At 34.8% G+C, this 18,069-nt stretch overlaps 1 protein-coding gene across 1 annotated transcript in view; it reads right to left on the bottom strand.

Moving 5' to 3' along the window:
* The window catches only part of CAMKMT (calmodulin-lysine N-methyltransferase), a 389,728-nt gene that overhangs the window by 355,989 nt on the left and 15,670 nt on the right, over positions 1-18,069 (bottom strand). The window contains exon 3 of the mRNA XM_053588971.1: positions 14,635-14,699. Within this exon, the coding sequence (XP_053444946.1) occupies positions 14,635-14,699 (65 nt within the window). The remainder of the gene's footprint in view (positions 1-14,634; positions 14,700-18,069) is intronic.

Genomic DNA, 18,069 nt, shown 5'->3' with positions numbered 1-18,069 from the left:
TGTGGCTTCTGCCAGGTGTGGTGGCTCATATCTATAATCCTAGCATTTTGGAAGGCTGAGGAAGGAGCTTTGCTTGAGGCCAGGAGTTCAAGACCAGCTTGGGCAAACAGTGAGACCAAGTCTCTACAAAAAAATTAAATCTAGCCATGTGTGGTGCCATGCACCTCTTTAGTCCCAGATACTCAGGAGGCTGAGGCAGGAGGATCACTTAAGTCCAGGAGTTCAAGGCTGTAGTGAGCTAGGATTGCACCACTGCACTCTAGCCTACGTGACAGACCAAGACCCTGTCTATAAAAAAATAAAATAAAATAAAGTGTGGTTTCCTTTTGTAAATATTAAGGTCACTAATCCACAAAGCATTCGTTAAGTAGTCACTATATGCCAGGCAATGTACAGACATAAACAAAACATCACACTTGCCCTTTGGGAGCTTACAGTCTAGGAAGTGATTGAGACACAGCTATAATACAATGCGATACATACTATATTTTAATGTATTAAATTAAAAAGTTCTACTGGTAAACATAGGAAGGACAACAGACTGGACCTTAGAAGAGTTAGGAAATACTGTATAAAGGAGGTAACATTTGAGTTGAATCTTAAAACTGAAGAATTCAGACGAAGGAAGGAAGAATTACTAAAATTTATGCAAGGCCTTGGTGATTTATTTCAATACATTTATAATAAAAATATTTTCCTAGTGTAGATTTGATAAAAACCATCTGTAGTCTACTTAAATATTAAAAATTTTATTAATTTTAAAGTGATTATAGCATTTCTGTGAAATTCATGTATGTGAGTTTGTATATACTTAAATGTGTTAAAGACAGTAGATAAAGATATTAGAATGAATCCACATATTAACTTCTATCCCCTTATACCACACCTAAAATAAAAAGTAGATTTTAAAACAGGAAAGGCACAAGAAGAACAAAAAGTAGAATCAGCAGTGGAAGGAAACCAAGAAGCAACCAGATTTATCTCTCTGTGAATTGGGGTAAGGATGGGCTAAACACAGGAGAATTTGTTGAAAGACACTTATGAAGCAGTTAGATCTTGAAATCTCATCTCCCATTCCCCAGGGCAACCACCACCACTCCACCCGTCAGATGTTTTCTGGTTTCTTTAAACTCAAGGGCATTAGTGTGGTTGATGGAGGGTGGTAGGGAAGGTAAAATACTTTTTAAACAAGGGATTGAGTGCTGAATTTTGAGACTCTTATTCCCATCACCTTCCAAAATGCTATCACCTAAGGTATACATGTTTCTCATAGCAGCAGACTCAAAAGTTTTCTCTGGGAAACTGACCAGCTCAAGAGAAACACCTAAACATATGGATATCCAGGGCTACCAAATGAATAGCCCAGCCAAGTCATCCCATAGAGAAACAGGTAATGGCCAAGCTGGAATATCACTGTACCTTCTAATCAGTTTTACAGTATATAATTCCCAAGGATTACCAGATAAATGAGGAAAGCCTCTATTATAGAAGACAGAGACCAAAGAAATTATACAGAAAAAATAAATTAATTAACTGGAAGAAAACAAAGACTATAAAAAGCAACAAAAATTTCAGTAATATCTTTCAAAAAGGTTAAGAGAAGAAATCAAGAAATATGAAAAGAATGCTATGGGGAAAAATAACTAACAAAAGAAAAAAAGAAGAGCCTTGAATATTAAAAAGCATAAAAAATAGAAATAAAAAACTCAATAGAAAGGTTTAAAGATAAAATTGTAGAATTATCCCTGAGAGAGAAGAAACAGCCAAAAAAATGCAAAATTGAAGCTGAAACTATAAAGAACTTGTCCAGGATGTACAACATTCAAAAAATGGAAATTTCAGAAAGACAGAAAATAGAAGGAAGAAAATCATTAAAGAAGTAATTCAAGAAAATTTCCTAGAATTGAAAAATACCACTTTCTAAATTGTAAGTGCCCACCAAATGTTCAACAAAATGTTTGAAAATAGAGCCACATCAAGATGCTGTATGGTAATATTTCAGTACACTGGAAATAAGAGATGACCCTATCAAGTTCCAGAGAAAAGTAACAGATTACATAAAAAAGGAATTAGAATAGCATCGGGATTTTCAAATGCAAGACTGGAATCTACAAGACAATGCTGTAAAATTTTGAAAGGGAAATTATTTTAAATTCTATCATTTTATATCCAACACAAGTATACCAAGATCTCAAAAAATTACTTCCCCTTTCTTTCTCAGGAAGCTACTGGAGTTTATAATTCTCCAAAATGACAGAGTAAACAAGTAAGAGGCCATGGAATCTGGAATGAGTTCCAACACGGAAGAGATGAAATAAACCTTCAAGATGATAGTGAAGGGAGATATCAAGATAAAAGGCTTGCTGCAGGTCAAAAGGTAAGGCTGGAAACAGGATTCAGAAAAGACTTCAGAAACACAGAATTGATGGCATATATATACATATATATAATTTTAACTAAAAGAAATGTTAAACCTTAAAAATAAATACAAATAAAATCATGTCCTGAGGCAATACTTTCAGGAGATTAAATTTATATTTAATGTATCATAGAGTAAGTCAAGCCGTTTCTTGCCAACATTCTAAAAATATAATGAAGGTAAATTCTTCATTGGCAAAGCAATGTAGCTATTTTAAATTATTTTAAAAAGATGTTTGCTGGTGAGATTTAAGACAGAGTTCACAGAAATCATCCAAGTACCTGGATGCATCAGACCTGAGATATTTATCCAGATTTTAATACACAGTAGTTTCTTCAACATGTGTAGAAGAATGTTTTAGTCCTTTGTAGTAGTTCAGTCAAAGTTGAGAAATCATTTGAGAACTGAAAATGCAGGACAGCACATAATAGGAACTTAATAAACACTTGTTGAGATTGCTCTTGCTTTTCCAATCTATAAACAAGAAAAGGCAAATGAAGATAAAGTTAACTATAAATTTACACATACATACGTGTAAATATACATGCACACACACAGTCACAAACATTTACAATTTCTCCCACAGTCCTAGTTCTCAATTTCAAAATACATTTCATAAATTTAACTCAATATGAGTAAGTTTCGAAAATGTTTTCACAAAGATATTAGCTATAAGAAAATATTTAAAATAATGCCAGCTTATTTTTTATGAAATAGAATATAAATATTTTTAAAAGTTGTTGTAGATGATTAACATTGAATTAAAAAGGGCTTCCTGACAAAAAATTAAATATAAGTATTTTAATTATTTTTATTTATTGAATTAGTTTTGATACACAAAGTGACTAATGAGAATTGATTCTTTTCAAATAGATAATTAAATAATCTGAAAAATATACAAAGACAACATATTTATTTTTTTTTTTTTTGAGACAGAGTCTCACTTTATCGCCCTCAGTAGAGTGCTATGGCGTCACACAGCTCACAGCAACCTCCAGCTTCTGGGCTTAGGTGTTTCTCTTGCCTCAGCCTCCCAAGTAGCTGGGACCACAGGCACCCGTCACAACGCCCAGATATTTTATGTTGCAGTTTGGCCAGGGCTGGGTTTGAACCCACCACCCTCGGTATATGGAGCTGGCACCCTACTCACTGACCCACAGGCGCCGCCCAAGACAACATATCTTAAATGCTTCCAAATATATGATATTTATCAAGGGTTGCAAATTTGAATGACCATGGATGGAATGATATATGCAAAAGTATCTGCTCACTCCAGATAATAATTACCATGTGAGCTTATACTCAGGCCAATAACTCTTTTTCCCCCAAGAAAAACTAAAAAACTAGACCTTTATGTAAATTTTCCTTATTTTAAAATTTTGTCAGCATTTCTTTTTCCTCCAATTATTGCATTACATGAACAAAATGTGTGTGTGTTCCGAATTCAGTTTATGAGGCCTAAGGTATATGCCCTCTAAATTAAGGCCTAGATTTAGCTCAATTTTATGTCAAATAATATTTCAAATACAAATACACTTGTATAGAATCAATGGATTTGTGTGGGTTTGATTTGGGATTCAAATGAATCAATGGGCTCAGTACCTGTAGCTCAAGCAGCTAAGGCACCCACCACATACACCAGAGCTGGAGGGTTCGAATCCAGCCCAGGCCTGCCAAACAACAATGATAACTATAGCCAAAAAATAGCCAGGCATTGTAGCGGGCGCTTGTAGTCCCAGCTACTTCGGAGGCTGAGGCAGGAGAATCCCTTAAGCCCAAGAGCTGGAGGTTGCTATGAGCTCTGACGCCATGGCACTCTACCTAGGGTGACAACTTGAAGCTCTGTATCAAAAAATAAATGTATAAATAAAACACAAATGAATCAATGCATATTTATTAAATACTACTTGTGCCAGGCCTTGTATAAAGTACTGTGATGGGATAAAGCAGTACAAATAGGTATAAATAATGTAACTTTCCAATCTTTCTCTTTTCTTGTCTTCTAAAAATACACATATAATTTATCATCCAAACCAGGACACTTTTGAGAGTGAAAAGAGGTAATGCTAGCAATTATGCTAAGGGCAAGTGCAGTGGCTCATGCCTGTAATTCTGACACTTTGGGAGGCCAAGGTGGGAGAACTACTTGAGGCCAGGAGTTCAAGTTTACAGTGATCTATGACCTTGCCACTATACTCCAGCCTGGACAACAGAACAAGACTCTGTCTCTATTAAACAAACAAACAAAAAGAATTATGCTAAGAACAATTGGGGCCATGCTGGGCAAACAAGGTATAAAGTCACTCTAGTTAAAAGAATCTGGACTATTTCTGTCTCTCCTCACCCATCCCAATCTGCTCCTCCAAGGAAAATCCTTCCTTGACAGGCTTGTTCCTCAGTTCTGTGATGGAGAATTAGAAGAAAACGGGGTAAAAAGGAAGACAAGAGTTGTCTCACAATAAATACAATAATTAAAACTGTCTTCTGAATTTTTTGGCTTGATTGTTATGTATTCAGGAGGTGCAGAACCAGCAGCAATGTGGGATGGCAGAGGGAAAAAAGAAAAATAGTAAGAAAAAAATGCTAAAGACTGTGGTGTTGACTTGTCATTCAATCGATAGAGTTAAAATACTCAAGTCATGTGAAAATATATTTTGTTGCATGGACTTTAAAACTAACATCCCTGAGACTGAACCACAGGAACCATGATTTTATAAATGTTGCTAAAGTATAAGACATGGTCTTTGCAATTAGGGTTTTAAATTTTATTTTGGGAGAAAAAGATTAAGAAATAGTTAATACAATATGACACATAATTGAGTGCTATATCGCAGGATATAAACTACAAACCTGTAAGACAGTGGTTCTCAACCTTCCTAATGCCACAGCCCTTTAATACAGTTCCTGTGGGTCACGACCCACAGGTTGAGAACCTTGAGAACCGCTGCCGTAAGACTTAAGAAAGATCAAAGAGAGCAATGAACCAACCCTCCTTCCACCACAACACACATTGTTATTATAATTTCTCTTTTAAGGGAATCAGGGGATAAGCATAATCAGAGAACTTGTGGGTTTCACTAAGTATATGTCATTCCTTAATTGGATATAATAGCAGTCAACTAACCCTTACTAAATTCCTATAAGTTGCCAAATATTAAAATAAATCAAATTCCAGGATTAATGAAAATACTATTTGTCTTTGTCTATCACACAATTAAGAACAATACTTTTTTTTTTTTTTTAGTGGGAGGTCTGGGCTCCACCTCAGCTTTCGGTCAGAAATTAAGTGATGCCAACTGCCAGGGACTCCTTAGAAATGGCAATGACACAGAAGTTTGATCTCCAACAACCTGGACGGGCAAAGCCTTCAGACACCCATGAATGTGCCCTCTGCAGCCAAGACTCCCCCTGATCCAGCATACTGGAATGAGCACCCTGGGAAGTGCCTACCATATACTTAATAATGCGCATTTTCAGACACTTGCACACAGAACAACGAGAAACTTTTCCTCATTCCTTCCCACCAACAGTCCCCACCTCCCAGGACAGAACACAGATATTCAGGGCTGAGACTGAAGAGTAAAGGCTGACAGGGGAAAATACAAAAAAGACTAGGTACATGTATGCAAACCCTAAATTTATTCAGTCATCAAATATTCTCTTCACATCCATCGTTCATAGGAGCGGTGCAAAGCACGCACGCCACACAAACATCCAAATACCTACAACAATTTTCCACAATCCAAACAACTTTGCTAATGTCCTTTTTTAAAGAGTTCTTTGCGTGACTTAGTTTATGTAAGTAATTTTAAAGTATCACTATGGCCATAAGGTTGAGAAGCAGCTTACAGAAAGGACTATGTAAAAACACACGAATCACTGTTACTATTGCATTATTGTAAAAAGCTACGCTTATCCAAAAAAAAAAAAAAAAAATTGAAATAAAACAAGATGCATATTCAGTTTAAGACTATTAAACAAAAATGCATTCTTTCTCGCCTATCCTTACTCCCCAAGTCCCCACTCCATTACATTGTCAACTACCTTTCAGAAGCCCTGGAGAGCCCATTTTCTGGTGACCTTTAATCAGTCTCCTCTGAGTCACAATCCACTGCACAGAATTCTTTTCCATTTGCCAAAGTTATTTTCTAGCCCTCCAAGATACCACTTTTAGTTTTGATTCCCATCCTGAACTTTTAAAATTTATTTCTTGCCATTTTGGAAAAATGTAAACCTCAAGAAATATAGTGAGATAGTTGCAAATTCCTGTGTACTGACTTACTAAATCTTTAGGCAAATTACTTTGTTCTGGGTATCAGTTTCCTCACCCCTTGTAAAGAGTGTAAAAGGGATAATATTTACAAAGTTCCTCACAAATACCACAAAGTATGCAAAAGTAATGGTAGCTATTTAAGACAATAAAGGAGTTCTACTCTCTATTTGCTCAGGGGAGGAAAAAAAGATTTTCTTACATATCTTCTGCAAAATCTTAGAGGCACCTAAATTAAGAACATCCCTTCAGATATTTAAAGGAGAGAGAAACTAACAGGTTTATGACAAAGACATGAGCTATCTTCCACTATTATTGTACTGATTAAGGCATATGAATCCAGAAAGGATTGTAGGGTTTATTTCAGTCTTTTCTCACAATAGTAGCACCTATTATTATCAAAGAGAACCATTCCAAATCTGTGCTTTCTTATTTTAAATAAAAAATTTTTAAATATATTAAAAAGTGATATCTTTTAAATATTCCTTCCCTGGTAAATTATAGTAGCAAATATGCTGAACTCTGTCTGTGGCTTAAAGACATGCTTACTCTATTGTGCCAAAAGAAAAAAACGCCCTGACAATTATGGAGCTAGGAAGCCAGACAGCTGGAAACACCTGCCCAGGGTAACTACCAACCAGCAGCCTAACCTACCCTCTAGAACCCTGTCTAACGCGTACCCACAAACTAGGAATCAAAGACATGTACTTTGTGATTCTCAAGAGGGGCTAACAGCCAAACCCAGTGCTGTATACTGCTGTATACCACAGTCCCCACTGGCTCTCAGTCCCTTATAATCTGAGGGCCACTGGCCATTACCCATGCATGCTAACCACATTATGCACTGATGACCTTATAAATTTATTTTCTTACACAACTTATAAATTATCTATGTCCAAAGCTCAATATTCTGTCATTTAACCTCATAAATAGTATAGGGCTAAAATGATTTAATCTCTGACTTCTTATCTCATATTTATTATACTGGGAGACTAATACGCTAACATCTAACATGCTGTGAGCTCCTTGGGGAAAAGTATAATACTATGTAAAAATAAAACATTTTATATTTGTTCACTGGTAAAATGAATTGCTCTTTTTTTTCCTCAGTGAAAACATTTGAGATTTTATCACAGCTTTCAGTCAAAAAAATTAATTTAGAAGTCAATTTAGTCAATTTAGTTAAAGGGCATTTTTTCAAAAACAAAATAACATTCTTTTTACCAGTTACTAAGCAATATGTGCCATAAAAACTCAAGTAAATACTAAAAGATCATGAAGAAAGGAGAAATTCCCTGTAACCCCCAAATCCCAACAAAACACTAAGCACTGACAGAGTTCTACACATATACACACCTACACGGGTACTTAATACATGCATTTTATAGAAATAAGACCATATGTTCTGTCTTTACTATTTTTAACTATTATGTTTTATTGATCATGAGCAGCTCTATAATATTCACTATACTATGGATTATCCACAGTTAACCAGTCAGCTAAAATTAAATATTTATATTTTCCAATCAGTCGTTGTGCTGCAATGAATCTCTTTACATAGCTTTGCATACTGGTTTCATTTTTTTTATTAATAGAAAGGGAATTATGAGTCAAAAGATTTAGATACTTAAAATTATAAAGATTCTGGCAGACTGCCTCTAGAGAAGCAGAATCCATTCCCTCCCCCCCAGCGGTGTATGAGAATGCCCGTTTCCTGCCAAGTCACTGGTCACTGTTTACCTTCTCTCACCTTGGCCCATCTGATGAGCAAAAATTATATCTCCCTGCTTTATTGCATTTCCTCAATCACTAGTAAAATGATCATTTGATGTATTTATAGAACACTGGCATTTCTCTTGTGAAATAACCTCTTCCTAACTTTTAGCTACGTTGTTCCTTTTCTCACAAATCTGCGGATTGCCTTTATGTTACGAATTTGTGGGGGTTCTTTATACAATAAAGAAAATACATCTTTGTCTGGATATATGTCAAAAACAATATTTATCATTTTGTCACTTGTATTTTAACTTGTTTGAATAAAGTGTCTTTAAATCTTAATTTAGTCAATCCATAAATCTTTGAATTCATAAGATGTGGGTCAGACTTAGAAAGATCTTCCTTATTTCAATATAATAAAATTATTCATCTGAAATATCTAGGAGTATTATGATTTTCAATTAAATATTTACTCTATCTTAAAATTTATTTTGGTAATATAGCCTAAAGGAAGGAGTCAGGTTTATTAGTTTCCCAAATTCCTAGTCAATTATCCCAATACTACTTATTGAAGAATCCATCCTTTCCTCTCTTATTGAAATTCTATCTTCATCATATGATAAAAATCACATAGATTTAAGTCTTTGTAACCCCCATTTTAAAACTTTCATTTATATGTGTATTTCTATACAAATGCCACACTATTTTAATTGTGTAGCTTTACACTGTTTTCACATAACAAAATAATGTAAAAAATTAAAATAGAATGGCATGCACCAAAAATATTTCCTATCCTGTGTTATTTTCCAATATCAAAGATATTGAAAAAATTCAAGAATGAGGCAGATGATATTAATGCTACAATAAAAACCACAAATGTTATTCATACCTTAATACTGTTTCACATCATCTAATATGTTTACCACACTACAAGGTAGTTATCACTTCCTATTCAATTTTACATAAGGAGTTAATATTTGTTCAAAGACTTGCCTATAATCACACAGCTAATAACTGGTAGAGCTAAAACCTGAATTTCAAATCCCATATTCCTTCTATGACCACACTAATTCAAAAATAGGGCAATGGCGCCTAAAAGCCCAAATTTTCTCATTTTTTATTCCAACTACTTTACTAAGTATATGTGTATATATATATATGTATGAGATAAACAGATATAATGCATATATGTACAAAGAGATATATATAATGCATATGTACATTCATAGCTATATGCATTACATCTCTCTCTATATATATATATATTTATATATATCTTTATTGGAATGAAGAAAACATTTTTGAATCCAAGCTGCATTCTTGAAGCTACAGACCCTAATTATATAACACAATAACAATGAAACAACAAAACTGAAAATCTGGACTATATTTCCTAAGAAACTATTACCTTTGGTTTCCAAAATACAGGTAGAAAATGAAAATATTTTTTTATTTTAATAGGAGTCTTTAATCAGTTTTAGATTCATCACAAACAGGTCCTGCAACAGACTACTAGAAAGCACAGACTGTAACTGTGTCCATGAAAAGTCCAGATTAGCCCTAGGATTCACTGGAGAAAAGAAAATTACCATTGTTACATACAAGAGTTTATATAGCATAGAATCAACAAATTTCTCCAGGAGACAATGAAATACTAACTACCACACGTAGTCCAGTTAGAGTAAAAAAAACATTTTAAGAATGGCAGAAGCAGTTTTACCAATACATTCCCTAAATTTAAGCTGCAACATTTGCCAGGAATCCTGTCTCACACTAGGTCATTGCAGTGATATGGAGTAACTACTGACTTCCTAGCCTTTAAAGATTTATACACATTGTATTATCCATATTGTATATAATAAATTGAAAGAGAAGTATTAACTCATCTGTTCATACTATCTCTAAAATGGACATAATAATAAAAAAATTAAAAAGTACAAATGAAGTTATTATATCCCCCAAGTGTAACTGAGAGTTTCTAAATACTTAATAGTTGTATTATTTAGATACTATGATATCCTAAAAAGAATCACATTATTTTTTTTTTTTTTTTTTGCAGTTTTTGGCAGGGGCTGGGTTCGAACCCGCCACCGCCGGCATGGGGGGCCAGAGCCCTACTCCGTTGAGCCACAGAATCACATTTTTTCACAGCTGCCCCAGAATCACATTTTTTAAAAGATTCATTTCAGTAGAGGAAAGAGACGCCTTTGGAGAAAGAGAAAATGGCTTTGGAAGAGACATGGGCTTCTTTGACGAGAGATCAGGGGACTGACTAACTAGAAAGGAGACTCTGACCACAGAAAAAAAACAGAAATAAGGTACTGCTGAGATGCTTACAAAGACAGCCCTTAGTACCCCAAGTATCTGAGTGACATGTGAAATGAGATGCAGAAGCAAGCAGCCAGTACCTCACTTGAGGTGAAGGCTGCCATCGTATGCTTTCCCCTGGGTAGCTTGCCAGCATGTCTTTCCAATAGCAGGCACAACCTCTCAACCAAGCAGCTTTGATAGCTGAAGTAGCAGAGACCGAAAAATGCAATATGCATTCCCATCCCTAGTTAAAGGTAGGCAAAAAGGGAACTCAACTTTCAAATTAGTTTGTTTTCCACAATAGCAAAAATAGCACAAGGCAGCTGGGGTCATTTACTATACCACAAATCATTATGCAGAAAATGATTAATTCGGAATAAAATAATTGTTTTAATTTCTTCCTACAACATTCAAAGAAATTCAAGCAGTGAAAGGGTATCTCAAAAATAAAAAAAGCTTTGCAGGTCATACAATTTAAAAACATAACATTTCTAAACAGAAACTAAGTACAAAAATTTTTGTCTGCATATCAGAAAATAAACTACCTAGAGGTTTCATTTAATTTTCAAAACTAAATAGATTTCCCCGTATCTTTTTGGCTACAGCATAAATTCAGAAAAACTGATCCTTTCATCTTGGAAAATTTACAATGAATGCAATCATTCCTCCATTTCTTAAATTAACTTAAAATTGAGATTAATGACCCATGAATATATCATTTTTACTATATCTACATATATCAATGTTTTGTGACTATAAAATATTTTAATTAAGTTATTTTTTCTATTACCAGGCAGTAATACTAACTTGGAAACAAATTCCTAAAATAAATGCATAATTCCATCTATTGGTTCTCTCATACTATTAGAAATTTTTTTGCTTATTCTAAATATCCTTCAGTGTACTACTGTGGTGATGATTTACAAACTGATGCTTTTATACAGAACTTTTACTCTTTATCAAGCCTAACTAAAACAAAAGTATTCCTTTAATTAAAGCCAGAAGTACAAAAACTGATATTTAAAATGAAAACAAAAAAAAAATAAATTGAACCCAAAAATCAGTCAGAAAAAAATATTTTTTGTATTAATAAATTATTGAGTACATCAAACATATTAGAAATAAATCAAATGGAAATTTTTTAACACATCTTTATGTGTTTTTGTATTGAAAGCTTATGGTTATTTTTCAAGTTATTTATTTTAATTTTGGACTGAAGCAGAATTGTGATTGTGGCGCCCTCTGCTGGGATTTTCAGTCACAGACTCAACTTAATATCCCTCTTAGCAAAATAAAATCAAAATTGTATGGCATCAAATGAAAAATTACTTTTCTGATCCATGAACGCTTTATGCCCAAGACCATATAAAATTTATAATCAAGATTTACTTTATTGGAATTGGACTTTACCAATTTATCTTTAAGTGAAACAAAGTAGATTTTTCTTTTAAAATTAAGAGTTAATATAAAAGATATACGCCAAACAACAAATCTTAATAAGTCCTTTTCTTTGACATCACTGTATCACGTGGCAATGTATTTGTGTCTTTAAGACCATATTTATCACAAGATATTTTTTTAAATTACTATTTTGGTAATTTTATCTGATTTTCTTGCCTTGCTAGTTCAATCAAAATAGTTTAAGACAGTAGAACAATCCTTAACAAGATGATAGGCTTTTATTAGAAAAAAAACCTAAAGGACTCTTTAGAGGTAGTCACCAGTAATGATTAACAAATAGCTTCCAGTTACAACCTAAGAATAGAGGGAAGGGGGAAAGGGAGGGGAGGGAGGGGGGAGGTGGGTAGAGGGAAGGAGATTGGTGGGATTACACCAGCGGTGCTTCTTACAAGGGTATATGTGAAACTTGGTAAACGGTCTGTGAAGCTAGTGAATGATGCCCCATGAATATATCAATGTACACAGCTATGATTTAATAAAAAAAAAAAAAAAAGAAAAGAAAATATGTCAAATGAAAAAAAAAAAGAAAATAATTCAAATGGTATAAAACCAGTGTATGGTGCCCCATGATTGCATTAATGTACACGGCTATGATTTAATAATAAAAAAAAGAAAAAAAACAAATAGCTTCCATTTACTGAGTGTCAACTCTGAAGAATGTGGTATGCTATGTACTTTCTATACATTACAGGCAGCCCTAAGTGACAGAAAAAACTGAGACTCACAGAGATGATATAATTGTGCAAATGAATTTCAGAGCCAGGTTCCAAATGTAGATGAGTCTCATTCCAAATCCTAAAACCTTTCTACCAATCAATAGATAGCAGTGAAAAAATGACTTAAATATTAATTTTTCCATTGGTCAACGCAACAATGTGGGGAAGGGAGGTACAGAAAAAAGTTGATGGGGAAAAAATGTTAGAGAAGGATAATTATTCATGTCTAAGACAATAATCTACCTTTAGGCAATTATTTTAATTTTACATAATGCTGCCAGCTAGTGGCCTTATTTCATACTGAGTCAACTGTGAACCGTACTTGACTTTTACATTACTGAGTCAAAAATTCTGCATTTAACATTCCAAGATCACATTCTGAAATTATGTTTACTTAAACCTGGCTTAATGATATTTAACATTACCCTAGAACTGAAGGAAAATGTCTCCTCAACCACCATTAGCATTCCTTGTTCAGGCCTTGCCTAAACAAGGGCGAGCTATTGCCTAGCCCCAATAAAAATATGAGATATGCCTAAGTGGTGAAGAATTCAGTAAGTGCCAACATGTAGAAACTAAAAGGTACACCTGTCACTATTCATGAAAAAGAAAACAACATCATTGGGCGGCGCCTTTGGCTCAAGGAGTAGGGCGCTGGTCCCATATGCCAGAGGTGGCGGGTTCAAACCCAGCCCCAGCCAAAAAAAGAAATTAATAAATAAATAAATAAACTTTAAAAAAAAGAAAACATCATTTTAAATATTTTAGGTAATTTTAGGACATTTATAGATACCATGGTGTCAAAATACATAAACATTTTTCTATAAAATCAAAAGCCTGTCATAATATAAACATAAGAATAAAAGTATTATTGGACATAATTCTATGCAAATCTACGCATTTGATAAAGCTTCATTTTTAGCAACATATGTTATTTAAATTCAGGTGATACAGTTCCAAAATTTTCTTGAAAAAGAAGTATTAGAGTACTACTTTTACATTTAAAATGGTCATATTCACTGACAATTCACTATCTTAAGAGAAATATCCTATACAAAAAATATAAAAAATTCACAGCTCTTATCATGGTATGTTGTTTAACTCACCAACATAAAGATACCCTTGGTTAATTTCTTCCACCATATAAAATGAATTATAAGAATTTTTAAATGATTTTCCCAGTGGAGATATCTATCAACCCTTAAATAGAGGTTCAAATAAAAAGTCAATATATTCCATAATATTGTAATATTGCATTAAACAAAAACACTCCAGTATTAAAGTATATTAGCATCATGGAAAACATATTCTAGGTTTATTCTATAGTGAAAGAGTGGAGAAGCACAGTGGCAAAGACAGCACACAAAACCCAGCACAGAAGGAAGGAACAGCCCATCTGTTGAGTTAACCACAGTCAAAATGGAAACAAGAAACAAAGGGACAGTACTGGAGAGTCCAGTGTTCCTTCTGACCTAGATTATATATAGGTCATATACAGTCTGTCTCTCCCTCACACACACACACCCCGCAAAGTATAAAAATTGCTGCATCAAATTTGGTAGGTGTGTCTTATATGAGGGCTTATTTTACATCAAAAGACAGCAAGAGTTTCTATTTTATACACTGTAAAGATATATAAATACACACAGTAAGTATGGTAAACATTAATGAGGAAAAAACAACTATAAATTCACTTTTTAAGATAATACTGTATATTTCTATAGAATGAGCATGTAACTTACAAACATTTCCTGTGTTGTCAAAACTGGTAAGAATATCTTCAACATTCAAGGATCCATTATTATGCCTAAAAGGAAGAAAGCATTTTCTTTAATGATTCTGAAATGTTAATAATTTTTTTTTTGAGACAGACTCCCTGGGTAGAGTGCTGTAGCATCACAGCTCACGACAACCTCCAACTCCTGGGCTCAAGTGATTCTCTTGCCTCAGTTTTTCTATTTTTAGTAGAGCCAAGGTTTCACTTTTGCTCAGCCTGGTCTCAAACTCATGAGCTCAAGCAACCCACCCACCTTGGCCTCTCAGAGTGCTAGGATTACAGGCATGAGGCACCACACCCGGCCTAATTTTTTTTTTTTTTTCGGGCCTAATTTTTTAATCTTTAAAAGAGCTGAGACCATATATTGTGATATATCCAATAGTAATAAACCCTTCCATGTTTATTTTCTGCCCACTAGAGGGAGAAGGAAGTTCAAGATAGTTCTCAGGCTCAGCGCCCATAGCACAGTGGTTACAGCGCAGGCCACATACTAGAGGCTAGGGGGTTTGAACCCAGCCTAGGCCAGCTAAGCAACAATGACAAATGCAACAGAAAAATAGCCAGGCATTGTGGTGGGCCATCTGTGGTCCCAGCTACTTGGGAGGCTGAGGCAAGAGAATCGCTTAAGCCCAAGAGTTGGAGGTTGCTGTGTTGCATCACAGCACTCTACCGAGGGCAACATAATAAGACTCTGTCTCAGAAAAAAAAAAAAAAAAGCCAGGCATTGTGGCAGGCGCCTGTAGTCCCAGCTGCTCAGGAGGCTGAGGCAAGAGAATCACTTCAGCCCAAGAGTTGGAGGTTGCTGTGAGCTGTGATGCCAATAGCACTCAACCCCAGGGCGACTGAGTGAGACTCTTGTCTCAAAAAAAATATATATATATAGTTCTCAGAATACTTCATGTAATATAATGACATTTTTGATAATCTAAATCTTCAAGTATTAATAAGTAATTTTTAAATTGTTTTAGTTATATACAGTTGAGGTAAGTTCTTAACCTTTATAAGACAAAAAAAAACACACACTCATTACACCTATGGAATCCTAGGGTCAAATGGAAAATAAACAGTCACCCTCCAGAATCACACTGAACAATACATGAATTTCCTCTATGACAGCATAACAAATTCACAACTTCAGTCACAAAAGAACTAACCAACCTTTAGGTCTGCACATTCCATCTCCAGCAGTTCTAAATTTCAGTGAGCAAATTGTTTTGTATCTTTTACCCACTAATTTTAATTCTACCTCTTTAATTCTGATCCCTCTTTGCTTAATAGCTCTTTAAAGTAGACAAAAATTAGTAAACTAATTTAAATCACACAAGAACTTTATGTCCACCCTGTATTTCATTTGATATTTATATTTTATTAATACTTATGAAAGTTACTACTCTTTACATAAATGAACCCAACTATAAATTGGTCACAGAGTCTGAGTGACTTTTTTGGTGGTGATGAAAAAAATTGGTGCTAATTTATCTGCAATCTTCCACATTCTATCATAGTTGTATTTCTTTAGTAATGTTGCAATGGCTTATAATAACCATGAATAATTCACAAAAAATTTACTTCATCAACATTAACTTTGCCACTAAAACTTATAACGGTAAGTAATACATAAAGTTTGTTCTAAATTTTGTTCCCCCAGTTCGTTAGGGGCTGGGTTAGGACTGCAGCCCTAATTTGGCATCACCTCAGAATGTGACTGTGTTTGGCAATATGGCCATCAAGTAAGTAATTCAGTTAGAATGGGGTGGGGAGTGATCTAATGACTCCAGAAGCAGAGGAGTTAGGATACACAGAGAGACAACAGGGACTGCAGGCACAGAGGATGGTGACCCTGTGAAGAGGCGGTGAGAGAGGGTCATCACCAGCAAGCCAAAGGCTGCCCAAGAAACCAAACCTGTCAATACCTTGCTGGCCAACTGCTAACTCCCAGAACTATGAGAAAATACATTTCTGTTACATAAGCCACCCAGTCTGGGGTACTTAGTTTTGGCAGCCCTAGCAAACTAATACAGACTGTAAGAGAATACATGTACACTGTATTACCCTTTTCAGAAAGAATGAACTTTTTATTTCTGTCACAGAGACCTAATTATTTGATAGGGTGACATAATGAGATTGCAAAAAAAGTTATCTGCTATCATGAATAACCAAATTAGCACTGGACTCTAAACTATCATAATCTAAACAAATTAAGTCACCAACCATAAAAAAATCCTCATCTTTATAACACAGTGATTCTGTGTCTTCTCTGTGTATTTAAGAGTCTAGGTAAACATTAGGTTATTTACACTAATATTATGGAAACCTATATTAAGATGAGAGGAAAAGGAACAAAGTATTTAACATCTAAAATGTAAAATCAAGCAATTAAAACGATCAGTAATATAGTCTAGACATCAAAAAACGTTTTTCTAAATACAGAAGCAATATTTGGTTCCTTCAAGGAAAAAACTGCTCATAAGCCTACCGTGCAGAAAAAACCAGTTAGAATTTTAGTACACAGCCTTCAAGTCTTCTTCTGTGCACTTATGTACCTTTCATTAAAGAACTGAAAAGACCTATTTTGCAATTTGTGTTTTCATAAATAACAAATTATATATTACAAAAAATGTCCATATCAATAAGGAAAATCCTGTAACATTCTTTAATGGCTTCCAAGTAGTTTAATGAATTTCTGCACCATAACTTATTGAACCAGCACTTTTTGTTTGATTTGTTTTCTTTTTTCAGGACAGGGTCTTGGGCTGGACTGCAATGACATGATCATAACTCACTGCAGCCACCACACTCAGCTAATTTTGTTTTCCTTTTTGTAGAGACAGGGTCTTGCTATGTTGTCCAAGCTGGTCTCAAACTCCTGGCCTTTAGCAATCCTCCTGCCTCAGCCTCTCAAGTCACGGGGATTACATGTGTGAACTACTGCACCTGGCTTGAAGTTCCTTTTCATTTGTTCCAAACTCAAGGACCGTTCTCAAGGGTTAACTCTGTACGATCCTATCTACCCTTAATTTTTCAACTATTTATCTAGGTACTATCTTGAGTCTGTGGTAAGACAGTAATACCTATAAAGAAAGGACCTTTTTCAAACTTAAATTCTTACAAACTCAGTCTTAGCATTATACTCATATTATATGAAAATGACAAATTTTTGCCAAAATATCTGGAATGTGAAAAGTTCACTTTCTCTTTCTCCTAAATGCTAAAGCTTTAAATTGTCTCCCAGGCCTGGGGCGGCGCCTGTGGCTCAGTCCATAGGGCGCCAGCCCCATATACCGAGGGTGGCGGGTTCAAACCCGGCCGCGGCCAAACTGCAACCAAAAAAAAAAAAATAGCCGGGCGTTGTGGCAGGCGCCTGTAGTCCCAGCTACTCGGGAGGCTGAGGCAAGAGAAT

The sequence above is a fragment of the Nycticebus coucang genome, chromosome 4 (genome assembly GCF_027406575.1).
Source record: "Nycticebus coucang isolate mNycCou1 chromosome 4, mNycCou1.pri, whole genome shotgun sequence".
Taxonomy (NCBI): Eukaryota; Metazoa; Chordata; class Mammalia; order Primates; family Lorisidae; genus Nycticebus; species Nycticebus coucang.
The sequence above is the reverse complement of the archived record's forward strand: the minus strand, read 5'-3'. Positions and strand labels throughout refer to the sequence as shown.